This window comes from Clupea harengus, chromosome 21 (assembly GCF_900700415.2).
Source record: "Clupea harengus chromosome 21, Ch_v2.0.2, whole genome shotgun sequence".
Taxonomy (NCBI): Eukaryota; Metazoa; Chordata; class Actinopteri; order Clupeiformes; family Clupeidae; genus Clupea; species Clupea harengus.
In genome coordinates, this window is record NC_045172.1 from 17,858,018 (window position 1) to 17,876,787 (window position 18,770).

General features: G+C 43.9%; 1 protein-coding gene across 2 annotated transcripts in view; it reads left to right on the top strand.

Annotated features, from left to right (window-relative positions):
• The window catches only part of cntnap3 (contactin associated protein family member 3), an 89,318-nt gene extending 72,831 nt beyond the window's left edge, over positions 1 to 16,487 (top strand). Inside the window, exons 16-24 of one of the 2 annotated variants that reach the window (XM_031559060.2) lie at positions 895 to 1,065; positions 3,471 to 3,689; positions 6,409 to 6,648; positions 7,422 to 7,646; positions 9,168 to 9,301; positions 10,815 to 10,902; positions 12,838 to 13,056; positions 14,489 to 14,560; positions 15,772 to 16,487. In XM_031559060.2, the coding sequence (XP_031414920.1) occupies positions 895 to 1,065; positions 3,471 to 3,689; positions 6,409 to 6,648; positions 7,422 to 7,646; positions 9,168 to 9,301; positions 10,815 to 10,902; positions 12,838 to 13,056; positions 14,489 to 14,560; positions 15,772 to 15,971 (1,568 nt within the window). In that variant the 3' untranslated portion in view covers positions 15,972 to 16,487. The remainder of the gene's footprint in view (positions 1 to 894; positions 1,066 to 3,470; positions 3,690 to 6,408; positions 6,649 to 7,421; positions 7,647 to 9,167; positions 9,302 to 10,814; positions 10,903 to 12,837; positions 13,057 to 14,488; positions 14,561 to 15,771) is intronic. The other variant, XM_031559062.2, reaches the window with a different exon arrangement.
• Positions 16,488 to 18,770: the final 2,283 nt, after the last annotated feature.

The following is an 18,770-nucleotide window of genomic DNA, read 5'->3' on the forward strand; positions in this document are numbered from 1 at the left end:
ATATGGGCATAAACCACCCACAGTGTGAGAGTACCAGGAGTGATATGGGCATAAACCACCCACAGTCTGAGAGTACCAGGAGTGATATGGGCATACACCACCCATAGTGTGAGAGTACCAGGAGTGATATGGGCATAAACCACCCACAGTCTGAGAGTACCAGGAGTGTTATGGGCATACACCACCCATAGTGTGAGAGAGTGATATGGGCATACACCACCCATAGTGTGGGAGAGTGATATGGGCATACACCACCCATAGTGTGAGAGTACCAAGAGTGTTATGGGCATACACCACCCATAGTGTGAGAGAGTGATATGGGCATACACCACCCATAGTGTGGGAGAGTGATATGGGCATACACCACCCATAGTGTGAGAGTACCAAGAGTGTTATGGGCATACACCACCCATAGTGTGAGAGAGTGATATGGGCATACACCACCCATAGTGTGGGAGTACCAAGAGTGTTATGGGCATAAACCACCCACAGTCTGAGAGTACCAAGAGTGATATGGGCATACACCACCCATAGTGTGAGAGTACCAGGAGTGATATGGGCATACGCCGCCCATAGTGAGATAGTGCCTGAGGATAACCTTTTTGTTCAGCAACAGCAAGGTCACACTCTTCAGCTCAAGCAAAGATATCAATGCCTTTCCTGTGCAATGAACTGATGTAGAAAAGGTCAGGCTTAGAGGTAAAACCTCCTGCCATGACTTTGATTTTACCCTTGTGCTGAGCCAGCAGATTTCACTTGTGAATAAAAAAGTCTAATTGGCAAATCCAGATAGCTGACACAAAAATATTTGGGAGGAGGTTTACTGTCTGTGCCTGGATTACCCAGTGCTGAATAATTTTTTTCCCATGAATGCCAAATGTGCTCTTTCAAAAGTGAACTTCTGGAACTCTGCCTACTTCAACAAAGAGACGTCGTACCTGCACTTCCCCACCTTTCACGGCGAGCTGAGCGCCGACATCTCCTTCCTGTTCAAGACCAGCGCTGCCTCTGGCGTGTTTCTGGAGAACCTGGGCATCAAAGACTTCATTCGGATCGAACTAAGCTGTGAGTAGATTATCGTAACAGGGTTAAATACCGGCATGCATGTGTTATCGGCTACGTTTGCGTTGTCATGTTAATTCATTATTAAACTTAGCATACCGATTTTTAACAAACTGGCCCATAACTGACGTAGCTATGCTAACGTTTTTCTTGAGCGTGGCATTGGTGGTGTCACCACCTCAACACTGGCGCCAGCATTTGTGGTGTGTGTGTGTCATGAGCTGCCTGGTGTTAATAGTCAGTGCATGTGCCAGTTATTTACCATCTGCCGCAGCTTAGACCTGCCCACTCTCGGATGAAAACCAGCACTCACAAAGGTCGAACCCCCTCTCCTGCATCTCGCAGATCGCTTAGGTTAATGCGGAGCTGTCGTGAGCCAGTGCTCCCCTGGGCCATTGCTCGGCAACCACCATTATTACTCACTGTAAAGAGATGTGATGCATTTTGAACACGTCTGAAAGTTCAACTGCTTCACTCTCTTTTCCCCAGGTCTTAGTCTCGTGTACACATTCGTATTGAGCTCCGGCGTCGTTTTGTTTGCCCCCCTTGTCACCAGAAGCGGGTCTCTGGTCTCCAGGCAACCAGTCGCTACGGAGTCTCCATAGAGTCACTGCTGCAGAGAAATTCCGCGTTGCGGCGTGGAAGCAGCCTCTTGGTTTTCGTATTGTGCAAACAAAAGTGGCTAAGTGCCTGGGAGTGCTCTTATCGCCCCGCTATACAAATGATGGATGAGAGTTGTGTATGTGAAGACCATATAGGGTTAGCCTTCCTGTTCTTCGGCGATGATGAATCTGTGACCTGTTACAGACAAATTAGAGCCCCCATTACATACTGAGAGCAGAAGCAGGATCAGGCCCGATGAAAAATGTATGGGTCACTTCAGAAACACCACCACAGCCACACAAGCACACACACTGAGGGAGACACACACACACACACACACACACACACACAAACACACACACACACACACAGAGGGAGAGACACACACAGAGGAACACACACACACACACAGAGAAAGACAAACACACACACAGAGGGAGACACACACACACACACACACACACAGAGGGAGACACACACACACACACACAAACACACACACACAGAAGGGAGACACACAGACACAAACACACACACAGAGGGAGACACACACACACACAGAGGGAGACACACACACACACAAACACACACACACAGAAGGGAGACACACACACACAAACACACACACAAACACACACACAGAGGGAGACACACACACACACACAGGGAGACAGAAAGAGAGAGACACACACATACAAAAACAAAAAGTACAAGAGCAATGGGGAGCTTGCTTTTCAATCCAGTGTTTTTTATTGCTTGTGTTCCCAGCTGAATACCTATTAAAGATAGCGTAATAGCATTCTCTGTAAACTGCAAATCTATAACAATTTTAGCACGGTGTTTTCTTCTGTGGTATGTGCTGTGCCAGGTCCCTCGTAAGAGTCACCCAGTGTGTGGCTGAGTGTCAGAAGAGGCAGCGAGATGCTGTGTGCCCAGAATGCTAAAACCATCGGCAAACACATGATCAGCATTTTTTTTCTTTCGCCGCGTTGATCCTGCCCGTAGAGTCAAGCTGAATGACAGACGATGCTCTGGTCTCTGTACTGCTGAGCTCCGCGTCATTAAGATCTATTAAAATCCAACCAGGTCTTACAGATGGGCTGGCAAACGCACTTCAAAATTGAGACGTTGTGAGCATTGGAGCAGAATGAGTAAAACATAGTTTGACAAATGTTTTGTAGGGGGAGAAAATTGATGAAATGAACCATACTGGGTTGTTTGTGGATATAGATTTTTGCATGGAAAGAAGACGTAAAGTGCCCTACAGGAATATATCAGTGCACGTTTGCCTCAGGTTCATATGAGGTATTGGTACTAATGCACTCTTTGCTGTGTTTGCTCAAAGTTAAGATTGCTGTTTACAAGCAACCAAAAATGGAATGGACGTGGAAAATATAAAAAAATCTGGTTTCTCCTACTTTTAGCAACTATTCAATGCCCACATTAGAAGTTTGTAACACAAGTTATGCTAGTCCCTGTTAGAATTAAGACGTCCTGTGGCAATGCAAAGTCCATCAATAATTCTAAGCAGTATTACTGGGCATCACATTTACGTGGGGGAAGATGCCAATTATGAAGCAAAAAAGGCCAAATATTCATCTTCCTTTCTGTTTCTCTCTCTCTCTCTCTCTCTGTCTCTCTCTGTCTCTCTCTCTCTTTTTCCACCACCTCTCTCCCTGTCTCTCTTTCCACCTTTCTCTCTCTCTCTCTCTGTCTCTCTCTCTCACTCTCTCTCTCTCTCTCTCTCTCTCTCTCTCTCTCTCTCTCTCTCTCTTTTTTTCCACCACCTCTCTCCCCCTCCACAGCCCCAATTGAGGTGGTGTTCTCCTATGACGTGGGCAACGGACCGGTGGAAGTTCGGGTGGAGTCTCCCACCCCACTGAATGACGACCGCTGGCACATCGTGCGCGCCGAACGCAACGTGAAGGAGGCCTCCCTGCACGTGGACCTGCTGCCCGGGGCCACACGGAGAGCGCCCCCCGATGGTCACCTCCACCTGCAGCTCAACAGCCAATTATTTGTAGGTAGGAAAGAGAAAAAGAAAAAAGATACAACTCAAGCAAAAACACACGCCGCACAAACATTTGTTTCATTTATGAACGCCTCCCTCTTCCCCTTTCCCCTGGCTTAACTCTGTGGGGATGTGGTTTGTCTGGGCTGGATTAATGTCGTTTTCGCACGTTTGAACACAGCAAGGCTGGCCTCATTGTGTGCAGTCCTTGAGGAGAGAAGGGTGCAATTTTACGAAATGAAGTCATCTGTGCTGGTATTTTCTGTCAATAAAAAGAATGGCACAATCACGCTGTGTTTCCTAAAAATAGGTGGGCCCAGATGGAACACTGGGTGCAATTTGATTGTGCAGGATTTTCTCCTCACTCTCACTTCGCCTGTATTTCCAGGGATGGGTTCTGATTGGCTGCGTAGTGTTCATGCTCAGAAGACGTAATCAATGTGCCATATCAAGTGAAGCCAGCCATGTCTTATTGGCTAAACGTCATCAATGCTCTTTTCGAAAGCCTTCTGCAGTGATAAGCCAAATGCTTTCAAGAGAATGAAGAAATTCAAGGATGATATGTGATATTTATGTGACATGTTGTTGTTTGCGTGATTGTGTCTGTATGTATGTATGTGTGTGTGTGTGTGTGTGTGTGTGTGTGTGTGTGTGTGTCTTTTTGTTAATGTGCATGACTCTGTATATGTGTACTGTATGTGTGTATCGTAAGTGTGCATGTTTGTGTATTTACAACATTTAGGTTGATGTCAACTCGTGGAAAAAAGCACATGAATCTTGCTCTGGGCTATGGGATATATAATGTATGTTCCATTACATTTCTTTAATAAAAGTGATTCCTATCCTAAACTAAAGGCCTGCATTTTCAGACAACATGCCATGCCGCACATAGTTCCATTACCCTGTCCTGGCCCCATTCTAGAACCCTTCCATTATTCCTTCCTAAGCAGCTCAATCTCACCACCATCCCCAGCTAGATATCAGCTTTAGCATTTGAGTAAATGAAAGCAAACAAGGCCTTGGGCGATCTACGGTGTACAATAAAACTTGATCTATGAGCAAATATGAAATATATCTGCTCATATCTGTAAAATACCCATGCTTAAATGAGTTCTTCTGGGGAAAGGGGGTGGGACGAGGGAAGCAGGATATAAAGAGTCCTGACCATTCTTAAATAGAGCAAACAGAATGAATGCTGATGCAATGGAGGACTTGGGTGGATAATCCCTAATCATTATTGGCTGTGAATGAGAGACCACCGGCCGGCGTTGAGCAGAGGAGACGCTCCCTATGCCGGGCTGCTTCAGAGAGGATTGGGTTGGAGTGCGCTCAGTGATGGGGGCCCCTCAGGAACTCAAATCTCTGTAGTTGTTTTGTGTTTTTGTCCATTCTGCTTCGTTCTGCTCCGTTTTCTATTGTGGCTATTGCACTGGGTATTGTTAGAGAGGGGGCGGCTTCACGAGACCCATCGCCCGGACCCTTAAGGTGAGAGCCAAACGTGGTTGTTCAATTGGACACACAAAAGAACACAAAAGCCGCAGTGGCCTTTTCTAGCTGTGAGCTAGTGCAGGCTGATGTGGTAATATGACCAAAAAATGCATATGACCATGAGCCAGATGGTCTGTTGTAGTCTTACTGCGATAGCCTATCGTCACTGTGGTGCTTATAGCATACTTAGAGCCTCATTTGAAATTCCTCATAAATCACTGGCCTCGTGCTCAACGCACAAACTAATTTCTTATCCGAGATCTCATTCTCTGTTGCGCCTGCAGGATCTGCTGTATTGGTTGATTGAAGAGGTTTGTCTCTCATTTTGTATATGTGGATAGATTACATATATTACATGAAATGCCATGTAACCCTATAGTGCTGGTATGCCCAGGCGGTCCCTGTGAACCTGTAGTTCAAGCTAAGCTGTTATTTGGTTACAGATCATTGGCTGAAAATGTGAAAAATATTATTGACATTGTCCCAGCGCATGTAGTCCTTGATAAAATGTAATTGGGCTAACAGATTGCATACATGTCCTTGGTGCATTCATAATACCATAGCTTCAGTAGAATCCTCGCTACGATGTGTATTGAGTGGACCTGCCACAACAGTAATCCTCTGTGAAGCCAACAATCAACAAGAGACAGTGTTTTTCAGTGGCTCTCAATTACAGCTGTAAAGCAGCACAGCCGCACAGAGGCGACCGGCGCGCTAGTGACAGGAAATCCAACTTGGCCTCACCAAGGAAAGGAGCCATTGATCATTGCTTTTGAAAGGAGTGCCTGAATACAGGACACAACGAGCAACTGTGGGGGATTAAGCAGCACAGAGGGAGAGGGAGAGATGGAGAGAGGGAGCAGGGGAGATGGAGAGAGGGAGCAGGGGAGAGGGAGAGATGGGGGAGGCATACAGGGTGAGGGGAGAAGACATGTGCCTGATAGAAGTCTTTCTGTATTTCTTTCATTTTTTCTGTCTTTCTTTCTTCTTTTTTTGCATCTATCCACCCACGGCTTTGTTTTCATCACCTTGTCGTTTAGCGGATTTTGTAGAGTCTCAGAGTATTGACAGTTCTGTGCTCCCGGGGGAGGGGACTGGTGCTTCCTTTTTAGTTATTTTCACAGGACGGAGGGTTGGGGCGTGGGGGATATGGGGGGGTGTTGGTTAAAAAAAGGAAGAAAATGAAAAAAATATCTTTATCCTGAGATCTGTTTTGCTTGGTCGGGGTTGACAATCTTCCGCAGGGGGCACAGCATCGAGGCAGAAGGGTTTCCTGGGCTGCATCCGCTCCCTGCAGCTGAACGGGAGGACGCTGGACCTGGAGGAGCGGGCGAAGATCACCCCCGGCGTGCGGCCAGGCTGCCCGGGACACTGCAGCAGCTACGGGGACCTGTGCCAGAACCGCGGCCGGTGCGTGGAGAGGTACACGGGCTTCACCTGCGACTGCGGCCTCTCAGCTCACACCGGAGCCTTCTGCCAGAAAGGTGACCTCTCCTAACTGGCCAGCCACCAAAGACATGTAATGGTCCAGCACATGTTGGCATATTCTTCAAAAGAAGTCTAACACAATAATAACAATCATTACTGTATGCACAGTTATGCAGATATGCACCCCTACAAATACATCAGTCTCCTTTGGTTGTATTCTTTACTAGCTGAGGTACATGAACACTGCAATCCTCCCTGAAATCCCTTAGTGGCATCTAATACTCCTGAGTGTCATTGTGTGTGTGAATCCACAGTGGTGCTGTTTCAGTTGTCATCTGGAATATATTAGAGTACATCCAGTATGCATACTGTATGGGTGTGTACGCGCATACACACAGTAAGACTGCAGTGTGAGGGTTAGTTTGGTATCGCTTTTGGTATTCTTGGATACAGAAACGTGTATCATACATCATATAATCAAGTTATCCATACATGTAATGTCTGTGAAATGCCCATGAGCATCAGTAATCTACTACATTGCAGTAGTGCATAGAGACAGAATCAATGCACCAAACAGCCTTTGCATTAGTAATCCACATGTGTGAAGACATTTTTAATTAATTAGCTGGAGTTATTAGGGTTTGAAGGCTCATTAACCTGTAGTGCGGCTTTCCAAGACCACCTTTATTGATGTTTAAGTGTTATTGTTAACATTTCAATGCTCCATTGAAATTGGTGGTTATGCTTCCAAAAACAGAATGATTTTGAGTCAAATCACATGGAGCCGTTACTGTAATAAATGATGGGTCTTGCGACTGTTCAATTCCAGAGGTGGCAGCCTATTTCAAGTCCAGCACGTCGGTCTCCTACACGTTCAAGGAGCCGTACGAGCTGAACAGGAACAGCAGCATCCAGGCGTCGTCCATCTACTCGGACATGACCCTGAGGGGCGAGAACATCTCCCTGGGCTTCCGCACTACCCAGGCCCCTGCCCTGCTGCTCTATGTGGGCTCCTACTACCGCGAGTACCTCGCCGTCCTGCTCAACCGAAACGGTCTGGAAAACTCCCTCCCACCAATCTCACCCTTCATTTCATTTCACTGCAGCTTTGAACGCCTTTCATTTGGATTAGCATGAGTCACTGAGTCTCCGAAGACACTGGGTTGTCAGAAGCCACTACCGCTCAATTCGTGTGCAGTAAATTAGCTTGCGCATTGTCTGCATTCTTAAAAAGGCCGTTAAGAGTCTGAAAGAGCAGTCTATTGCTCGAAAGAGAGATACCATAAATTAGACTCTGCAGCACGCTTGGAAAACGGATAGCACCATAAACTTTGTACTTTTTCTGTGGATGTCACCGCTTTGTCACCTCTGAGGCTTATTTGTATTCATTCCATAAACAAACATCAATTAATTTGCTCATAAATCACAATGTAATAATCATTTTGTGGGTTGGGTGGGGTGTTGTTAAACAAAAACTTTTTAGTAATAGTTTTTCTCACGGTCATGCCAAGTCAACAATTTAATGGGATTTAAGCCTATCATTTGTTATCAGCTAGATAGTAATTTATCCATGCCTTTTAACATGTGACATTGCCACGCTAAAAATCTTTTACCAGTTCAGTTCCACACCCTTCATCACTAGGTGTGAATTAACAATGATCAGACACAAACATCCATAGTTTTCTGAAGTATGTAGCTGTAGTGTAAAAGGGGTCATCCAATCAGACACTCACCCCTTGAAAATGAGGCCTTTTTCCGTGATGGGCACTCGGTATGGTGACTTTATTCGAGTCAGACACCAACAGAGTAAATGTCAGACGGCAGATAAATCCTGTGCTTCCGTATGAGTTTAGTTATTCACCGTGCTGGGTTCTGAGACCTGATTCGTCTAATTGAACACTTTGGGAGGAGCCCAGCTGTGCTCCACATTTGTAAAAATGTTACCGCCGATGATGAAAATAGTTGACCTGCACTGTGCCAGATTCTGGTTTAATGGTTGAAACCGACTTGCAGACTGCCAGTCTGTAGTCTGCAACCACACTTATTTATTGTAATGTAGGTAAAGATTATTGTCTTTACTACTGAGAACGTGCTTACTGTTTTAATTAGACCATTATCTTAAGAGAGATTTCATCTTTATGTGTGAGGGTAATTGGTATTCTGTGCTTTGTTGCAGTGATTCTTTGAAATGATTTTCTTTTTTTTTCATGCCCCAGCTCACTCTATTTCTCTCTTTTTTTTGTTACTCTTGTGCTATTAGAACACAAAAACAGTACATGAATGGGACAAACCTGAATGTGTATACTAAAATTATGAAAATTAATTTGGATTAGAATCTTGGTTTTTGGTAGGGGATTAAATATTAATCCTCTTTGGCGAGTGCTTTGTGTCATGCTGAATGCCACTCACTGAGCTTTCATCATGAATCTGATCCGCTATTCCTGGAGTAAACATATTTTTAGGATTTCCAATTGTCACTCTGTTCCTAACAGAAGGCATTTTTTTACAATGTAGCTTATTCTGTCTGATCATGGTTGTGTGAATGAGTGTGAATAATATTTGTATATCCTTGTAGGACATCTAGATGTCAAGTACAAACTGGAGAGTAACAGGGAGGTGGAAGTGTTCAAGCCCAGCACGAGAAACCTGGCCAATGGACAGCTTCACACTGTGTCCATCAGAAGACAGGCAGAAAACCTCTACATCCAGGTAGTGTTGTCCAACTGACATCTTTACAAAGGCTAAGATGTTTTTATTTATTCTGTTGCTTGAACTGAAAGAGCCTATTTTTAGATCTCTTTGGGTTCAAAATGTTACTAAGGATAATTAACGATCAAAATCAGTCCAGTGTTGACTTAGAATGTTAAAACCGCAAAACAGCTATACAATGGAATCCTATAAGGCAAGCCAGCACTTCAAAGTAAACTGCTTGTTTTCGCCACTGACAGGCTCGTAAATGTTTTTTTAAGGGTCTGACAACATGGAAATGATCCCTACAGGGATAAACTTGTGTCCGTTTACTTCAAAACTTTGTACAAACTGTAGAAAATGACAGTTTGTACAGTCAGTGTCTTTTTCCCGTCTCTGAGGTAGCACCCCAGAGTGCCTATACTCGATTATCAAAGGGAGGCGCTCTCCTTTGAGTTCCCACTCCAGCACCACACAGTGGGCCAATCGACTGCAGGCACTGAATGGGGTGCTATGTCAGACCAGAAGAAGAGAAAGCTAACTCTATGTCATTTTCTACAGTGTCTTTGCCATTATTAAGGTAAACAGGGATCTGTAGGGATCCTTTCCATGTTGTTAGACCCTTAAAATAACATTTATGAGCCTTTTAGTGGCGAAAACCAGCGGTTTACTTACACATGCCTGCTTGCCTCATAGGATTCCATTGTATAGCTGTTTTGCGGTTGCTGGTTTTAGTGTTCTGACTCAAAACCGGACCGATTTTGATTAATTGTCCTTTGTACCTAAAAAGTTCTAAAAATAGGGTTCATATAAAAAAGATCCCAACGTTTCCCTTTAAAAGGTTCACTGACATCTGCACTAGGAGTAATTACTGAATACCGAATAGTGTGTAAAAGAGGATAGACAAACTATTCTTGCACAACGGTCCTAAGTCCCAAGAGCAATTACTGAACAGTAAATACCAGTATTGCACTACACTAGGCACAAAAGCATCTGGCCAAGATGGATGAGAATTTGGGATGAACATATCAGTAGTAGAACAGGATTCCTAAAAAAAAACTGACACCACTCCCTCAAAACCCATTATCAACAGACAAACATGATTCTCAAACATGGGTCTCAGCATAGTCTTTAACTCAGAAGGTAACCTTTGCAATTAGTCCAAGCTTTCATGATAATCACATTTTGAATATGTAAGCTCAACTAGAAAATCTGCCCGGGCTTCAGCTTTTTCCCATTAATTGAATGGCATAGGCTCAACAGCTGAGGCAATGATGTGTTTAAAGCACTTTGAAGAGCAGGTTTAATTAAAAAGCCCTCCATGGTAGAGCACATCTGCGATAATTTGAATCATGAAGAGTGCCATGCAGTCCTCATCCACTCCCAGCCCCCACCCCACCCCCAGCACACAGACAGACACACATACACACAGACAGACACACATACACACACACACACACACACACACACACACACACACACAGACACTCCACAATTCTCTGTTTTTATGGGTTCTGTTTGCCCCCTCTGCCAGGTTGACCAGAATGAACAGGAGGACTTCAACATAACGTCAGACGTCGAATTCAACGCCATCAAGTCGGTGATGCTGGGAAAGGTGCACGGTGAGTGTTGTAGTAAGGGACTTGCTATTGTAGTTACAGTCTTTGCACACACACACACACACACCCGCTACCCCCCCTTCACACACTGGAGTGCTTATTGACAGCATGGCATTTGCCTTGCGGTTTCACACATAAAAACAGCCCAAACAAAACAAAAACCTTTCAATGAAACATAAAAGTAAGCCGGGGGAACAGCAGATGGGGAATCTCATAAGTGATCATTAAATGTAGCCATATAGCATAACAATATGCTCTGAAGTGCATTAGGGGGCTTGTTTGTGCTGTTGGGCCGCCGCTAGTTTGAGATGTGACATTTAATGGAGAGAGAATTACTGTTTCCATTTAGTTGAGATAATGCTTGCATTATGTTTCGTTTGGCTGGAGCCAGAAGTAGGTCACTCTAATACGAACACATAAATTCTAAGATTCAAGGCCCAGTAAATGGACTAGTTTTAATGTTGGATGAAGGAACGCCAGAGATGCAATAATGGAAGGAAAATGGAGAACAGAAGGCCCCCTGATTGCCAAGAGTGAAATCTTTCTTTAAACGTCAAACTGAAATATTCAGACAGCCTTCGTGCGCAGTTTTAGAAATTCATTTTTAAACACTGTGGCCATTTTTACATTTTAAAATATTTCCCAAAGTCAAGTGTGATGAAAACTCATCACCCAAGTCTGATGGAAACCATCATTATCCATATGCAAATGAGGGGAAGATGGAGAGAGAGAGAGAGAGAGAGAGAGGGATGATGGGGGAGGAAGCGAGACAGACAGACAGATGAGGGGTAGATGGAGAGAGAGAGAGAGAGAGGGGGATGGATGATGGGGGAGGAAGAGAGACAGACAGACAGATGAGGGGTAGATGGAGAGAGAGAGAGAGGGGGATGGATGATGGGGGAGGAAGCGAGACAGACAGATGAGTAGGCATTACGCTCACTCACATGCATAATACATGTCATGTTCATTTACTCATTCCTATGGTGCTGGCTGATGTTTCTCTGGTAACATGCAGCACTTTTGGCAAGGGTACAACACACCCCTCCCTTTATACACCAGGAAAAGATACGGCACAGAGTCATTAATGCTCACGCGGGACTAGCACTTAATTTGTGGCGACTCCACGAGTAGTCTGTCACACCCGGATCAAGGGAGTCAACAGTGGAGTAGATTTCCCGTCGGTCCCCAGAATGAGCTCGCCATTGATCAGTCCGACAAATGGACTGGTGAGGACTACAGAGGTTGGAAAGTGGGGAGGCATAAACACTGCGGAGTCACCGAGCAGAGCTTAGATTTGAGTGCACTTTACTGAGCACTGTAACGGAACGCCAGCTGGAGTAAACAGGTAGTCTGTGGATTGAGGCGATAAGAAGAAGAGTGTCTGTGTTTGTGCATCTGTTTGCAGCTTTAGCTCTCTGAAGACACCCGATCCCATCCTCTCTCTCTCTCTCTCTCGCTCTCTTTGCATTTCTCCCCCTCTCCTTTTTATCTCGGGCCTCTCTTATCTGTTGCTCCCTCCATCCCTCTTTCTCTATATCTCTCTTTCACGCTGTGTGTCTGTCTACCACAACTTATGATTTCCTTTCTCTCTCTTCCTTCCTCACCTTCTTTTTAACCACTCCCTCTCCAAATTACTCTTAGATTTCTTCACTCTGCTTGCTTGTTGTTTGTTTATCACAACCTGTCTTCCCCTCCATATCTCCACCGTCTCTCTCACTACATCTCTCTATATTCCTGGCATCCCTTCTTTCTTGCCATCGAACCTGACTGTATAAAATGCCTATTACCATGTCTCTCTCTATCTCCCTCCCTCTCTCTCTCTCTCTCTCTCTCTCTCTCTCTCTCTCCCTCCCTCTCTCTCTCCCTCTCTCTCTCTCTCTCTCTCCCTCTCTCTCTTTTATCTATCTCTCGTCCTGCTCCCCTCATTCCTCTTTCTAGACTCAGGTGAGCTGGACCCAGAGATAGTGCGGCTGAACGCTGTGGGCTTCACCGGTTGCCTGTCTGTGGTCCAGTTTAACTCTATCGCCCCTCTGAAGGCCGCTCTGCTCTACCCCGCCACCAGCCCTGTCGTTGTCACTGGGCCCCTGAAGGAGTCCACCTGTGGTTCCTCTACACCTAGTCACCCCCATGCCCCAGAGACTACCCACTCACTCACAGGTAAACTACCCACTCACTTACAGGTAAACTACCCACTCACTTACAGGTAAACTACCCACTCTCTCACAGGTAAACAATGCACTCTCACACAGGTAAACTACCTACTCTCACACAGGTAAACTATGCAATATCACACAGGTAAGCTACCTACTCTCACACAGATAAACTATGCACTCTCACACAGGTAAACTACCTACTCTCACACAGGTAAACTATGCACTCTCTCACAGGTAAACTACCCACTCTCACACAGGTAAATTACCCACTCTCTCGCAAGTAAACTACCCACTCTCTCACGGGTAAATTACTCACTCTCACAAGTAAATTGCCCACTCTCTAAGAGGTAAGCTACCCACTCAAGTAGACAAGTAGACCGGTAGACACACAGGTGAACCTCTCACTCTTGTTCAAATCAGCCACGCTTTCTCTTGACTTGAGCCAAGATGTATGAAAAATATGTTGCTTAATTATTCATCACAAGTGCAAATCCATTGGTTCCTGGTAAAAAAGGTGTGTTTACACATCTTACCTCTTTTTATTATGAATAAATTAGCAAATCTAGTTGTTCACATCACCATCACCTGTGGGAAATCAGCTGAAGTCACATACAATTTCTGTTGTCTCTGTAGGCTCGACTGCAATTAAGTTGTGTGTGAGCACATATTAACATTTTATAATTAACTAACAGTAACTTGACTAAAAACTGCATGCTGCTTTAGGGGTAGGACACCAGTTACCTTTTGGGTAGCACGCAACCTGACTTCTGAGATGGTCACGCACGATTCGCTGAGGAATTGGCTACTGTATCTGTCTGTCTGTGTCTATCTGTCTTTTGATGCCTACTTTGTCCTACTTCACTCTGTTACTCTGGAATCAACTGACACCATTTTGGACCACTCCACTTCCACTTTTTAGCAAAGACTCTGGGTTCAGTATGTTAGATATTGTGTTATTATGGATAGAAGAAATCACTTTAATGCAATGTCTGTGTTTCTGGGTCCTTCACTTTGTAGGACTGTAGAAACCTGCCTTTGCCTAATAGTCAGTCTGCCCTTGTCGAAGGTGACCTGACCACACCTGTCCTCGCTGACAGTGTGTCTGTCTAAGTTTGTCTGCCTGTCTCTTTCCCAAAAGTGTGATTTCTGCTGGTAGAAAAGTGCTCCTGAAGACTGGCTCATTGAATACTCCCACTGCCATCGCTGTTAATTAAATTAGAACCATAATGTGGCAGATCAGTTTATTAATCTCAGAGAGGCGTTTTGCTCTCCTAATCTTCTTTTGCTGCATTCCAGCTCTGAGCTTTAATGGACTCACGGGCTGGAGACACAGTGCTCAATGAGTCATGTCTTTGGAGTGATTATTTAAGTAGTGATAGTTCTGATATTCTGTCTTTTCCTCTCTCCTTTCTTCTTTCGTTCTTCCACTGCTGTAGATCACTTTGGCACAGTAGGCACTGGTGAGCCTGTAGTCAATGCAATCAGCAGTGATTCGGCATTGATTGGAGGTAATGGGAACTTTTCTTACTTGAGGAATTATTAGTATGTTGCTTCATTCATCAGGGTGTAACTGTACAGAAAAATTGATTTTTCCAGGACTTGAAAGGCTCACTGCAATATTGTTTCAAATCAACTGGTCATTCCTGTGCTTTTCCAAGTTGGCTTCTGTTTTCCTTTCCTTTCCTTTTCTGTGAGGATATAGTATTAGGGGATAAGGAAGGGGCAGAAATAGTGAGAGAAGATTATTTCCTCCACTGGCATCTCAGCCTCAGCCTGTGAATATTTTTGAAATTATTCCAGTGACTCGGTTAACCATCCAAGCAACACATTAAAATGAGTTGCGACTTCCTACTTTGTTTTGTGAGAAAGAAAAAGTTTTCAAAATGTATTCATGGATTGAATGGAACACACAAAGGACAGCAAAACTAATTAAACGTTTAAGGAAATTATTTGCTGATTAAGGAACTTTTTTACCACTATCACCAAATACTTTGTCCTCTGAACAGCCTCAGTAATGTGGCATTAAATTGAGTGGAGATGTATTTTGCCACTCCAATTAGACATTTCCCTCTACCCTGGATAATTAAATGTGTCATGCATAGCCGTCTTTCAAAGAGGAAAAATATTACAGAAGTGACTATGACATTGGGTAAATTTAAGCCTGTGTATGTTAAGCAATTGTTGTGCCCTGCTTAAAGCAGCTATTTATAAGCTCATTATTGTATTGATAGGATTATTTAAAGATGCCGCACAGACGTCACTGAGGAGTTTGAAGGCCTCCTTTTCAAGATTCCTTTATTGCCTGTCTGATTCTCTGTTACAAAGCCCATGCAAAATGGATCACTTAGAAGGACAGGGAGAGAGAAGGAAGATATAAACAGTCCGTTTGTCACACTGCATACCTTGCCATCGTGGTGTGACTTGGAGTCCTCGTGCCTCACAAGTGAAATAGTCCATCATTGTGTCATAAGACTCAGCAACAGCCACTGAATAGTGTGAAAACACCTTTGAGGCTCAAAATATCTCCCCAGTCTAAATCTCAGGACAATTGTCAGGAAAACCTGACTCTGGAAAATAACAGTTCCACGCTCTCTTTGGTGGTTTCATCGGTTAGAAAAATGCAGCAGCTCTTAAAAACTAATCATTTCAGCACTATAAACTTTTTACCCCATGATTCTACATTGAAACTGAATAATGATGTCGTTCATTTGGTCGGCAGGTGTAATCGGCGTGGTGATATTTGTCATCTTGGCGGCGCTGGCCGTCATGGGTAGGTGTCTGTACAGACGGAAAGAGACGTTTCAGACCCAGCCGCCGCCAAAGGGAGGCAAGACCGAGGACAGTCCCGAATTCCCCTTCAACAACGAAGCCAACACGCAGTACGTGCTGAGAGAAAACCAGAGGGAGCACTTCATATGAACCCCCTCTCCACCCTTACCCCCGCCCCCCCACCCTTCTTTGTGTTGGACTAATCCTGAAAAAAAAGAAAAACCTGAGGACACGAGGCAAGCCTTGCAAAGAGCCCAGAGACATTAACATTCGTGGAGCATTTTTGCATAAAACCTGCAGGAACTGTCAACAGTTGGCAATTAAATGTGAAGACGCAGAAGCAGAGGCAGGTAACGAGAGAGGTGTGTGAACAGATTGCCCATACAAATGATTTTCTATTTTAATTTTGTACATACATATGAGTACGGTAACTTTTTTTGGCACAGTTCTGTGGCTTGAGTTTCTAAGATGTGTGTGTGTGGAAAATGTCAGAAATTGTAAATAGCCTTCAAAGATATACATGTCTATAATACCTTTATAACGATTACCCCTCCTCTCTCTCTCTCCTTAAAGTGCACAGTGTTTGGCACATCTTGCAAGCACACTTGACACACGGTACACATGCATATACAGACGTTGTGATATTGAAATAAATGTTTGAAGTGATGCTGGTAATGTATTTACAATGGGAAGATTTACCTGCATATCCAGTTCATCTGTGTAAGGCGTCAGGTGTCAGCTGCGGTAGCTACATGGATGGTTGAAGGCATCAAAAACTGTAATTCTTTCGATGTTCGGGTTTATCAAAATGACTGTCGTCATGGGCCCTGATGTGTTTTTATGACACCCTGATGAAACACCTGAAATGAAACAAATGTTTTCCCTTTACGCACGGTTTCAAACCCTCTGGTTAATGCTTGCATCTGTTAGAAGTGAATATGTGAGCTCTCTGAGCTTTTCCTCTTCCAGCCACCATAAAAAAAAACAAGAACTGCTTGCTGCCGAGCACACTGTAGCATAGCAGCCCACCACCTGCACACAGCGTACCTCCAGCACAATTCCAGAGAGAGCGACAGCATCAAATGAGACACCACAAAACAGACACCCTAAGAATGAAAAAAGAAACTTGATTGACTGAGATTGGGAATCAGAATCAGAATCAGAATCAGGTTTTATTGGCCAAGTAAGTTTGCACAAACAAGGAATTTGACTTGGTAATGGAATGGGGGAGGGGAATTTGGGGACAAATGCTAATCTTCAGAAAGGGTACTATTTAGCTGACAGGCTGTGTATAATCCAGGAGAAATGGGCTGTAATGAAAGCTTTCTAATCTGAGCAAGGCAGCGGCGGGGAAGAAGACTCAACAGAGCTGATGAATTACAGGCTGCGTCACATCACTCAAAAGATCTCATCAGCACTCGTCTTCACGCCAGTTCAAACTCTTGTCAAGAACTCAACGGCATTACCTGTGAGGAGCCTTTCTGATCCGTCGACACTGACTTTGTGGTTCATATCCGTGGTTTGGTTAATTTAGCAACCAGGCTGTTCAGAGACAGCGAGTGAAACAGAAAAGTGCAGAAAAGAGTTTTTTTGCTCAGCCAAGAAGCCATTTCCTTGTAATTTCTATTGAACAGCGAGATCAAATGTTCAGTAAAATGCCACCCATGACTCAGTGCACCACACACTAGTTTTGGAACATTCTGTTTTGCATGTCCCACAACACACTATGGGGGAACTTAAAGCAGGCATTATTGTATCTAAAATGCCACTCAGCAATATTTCCTTATATTTGGAAACGGCCACAGTGTAAGAAGTGTTCTCCAGCTTGTTATGAGTATATTTACTAACACTGTCAAGCCACAGACATGGCATTACTGAGCGTTTAAATACTGTTTTCATGAATATTGCAGTTATGGAAATCGGTAAATCTTAAGCTGTGCAACACCATATCCTTTTAAAGCCAGTTCTGCTCAGGCACATTTGCATAATGCCATTCTACATATAAAGACCAATAAGTAAAATGAAGTTGGCAACAACTCTAGCCAATTATAATGTGAAACCACTACAAAGGACATGCATTTACATTTTGTCTGCCCAACACTGTACCTCCAAGTGTATTTCCATTAAATGAAATGTGAAATACTGGCTTTATGCTAAATTCACAACATTTTGATGGGGGAACTAATGTGGCTTTTTTTTAAAAGCCGGCATTTAGTCAGGTAGACATGAAAGAATAATTACACACTTTCGAATACACACTCGATAGGTTACATTATAAACCCAGCTGTTTCTCTTCAGTCTGTTTGTTTGGTTAGGATGTTGTGTGGTTTGGTGGAACAAGGTAAGCTCAAGAAGCACTTGCAGAGAGTGGCCTCCGGGTTTCTCTCCTCTATTTCCTGCTTTGGTGTATGATTTGAGACTCCATTTGACTGTGGCTACACAATTTTTTTTATGTCAGCTGACATTGTAATGATACAAGATATTAGTATTTAATGAGATGGGTGATGTCAGTCATTAATTCTGTACAATGTCAAGGTTTTATAGTATCACGGTTGTTTTGATTAATGATAGTGTCATGTTCAATTATATAAAAAATACAATGGAGAAAATAAAAATGTCTTTTATCTGCGACACAATGTTTATGTTCAATGACTGTTATAGACAAGTAGAGGGTTGCAGGTTACGTTTCAGTGTACAAGAAAGACACGTCACATTCGGTGCACCTCTAAAGACAGAAGTGTTCACCTTCCTTTCAATACTGGATGAGGGAAACCCCCACCATTACCAAGTCTATACAGTATCCGTCTACGCTGTATAATAATATATCATCGCAGATACCATCAAACTTACAAACCTCATCCATTAGTGTCATTACGTAATGAAACCGCGTGTTTCTTTCACTTCTGTTTGGTTAGATCCTCTTTGGGCCCACTGAAGATCACTTCTGTC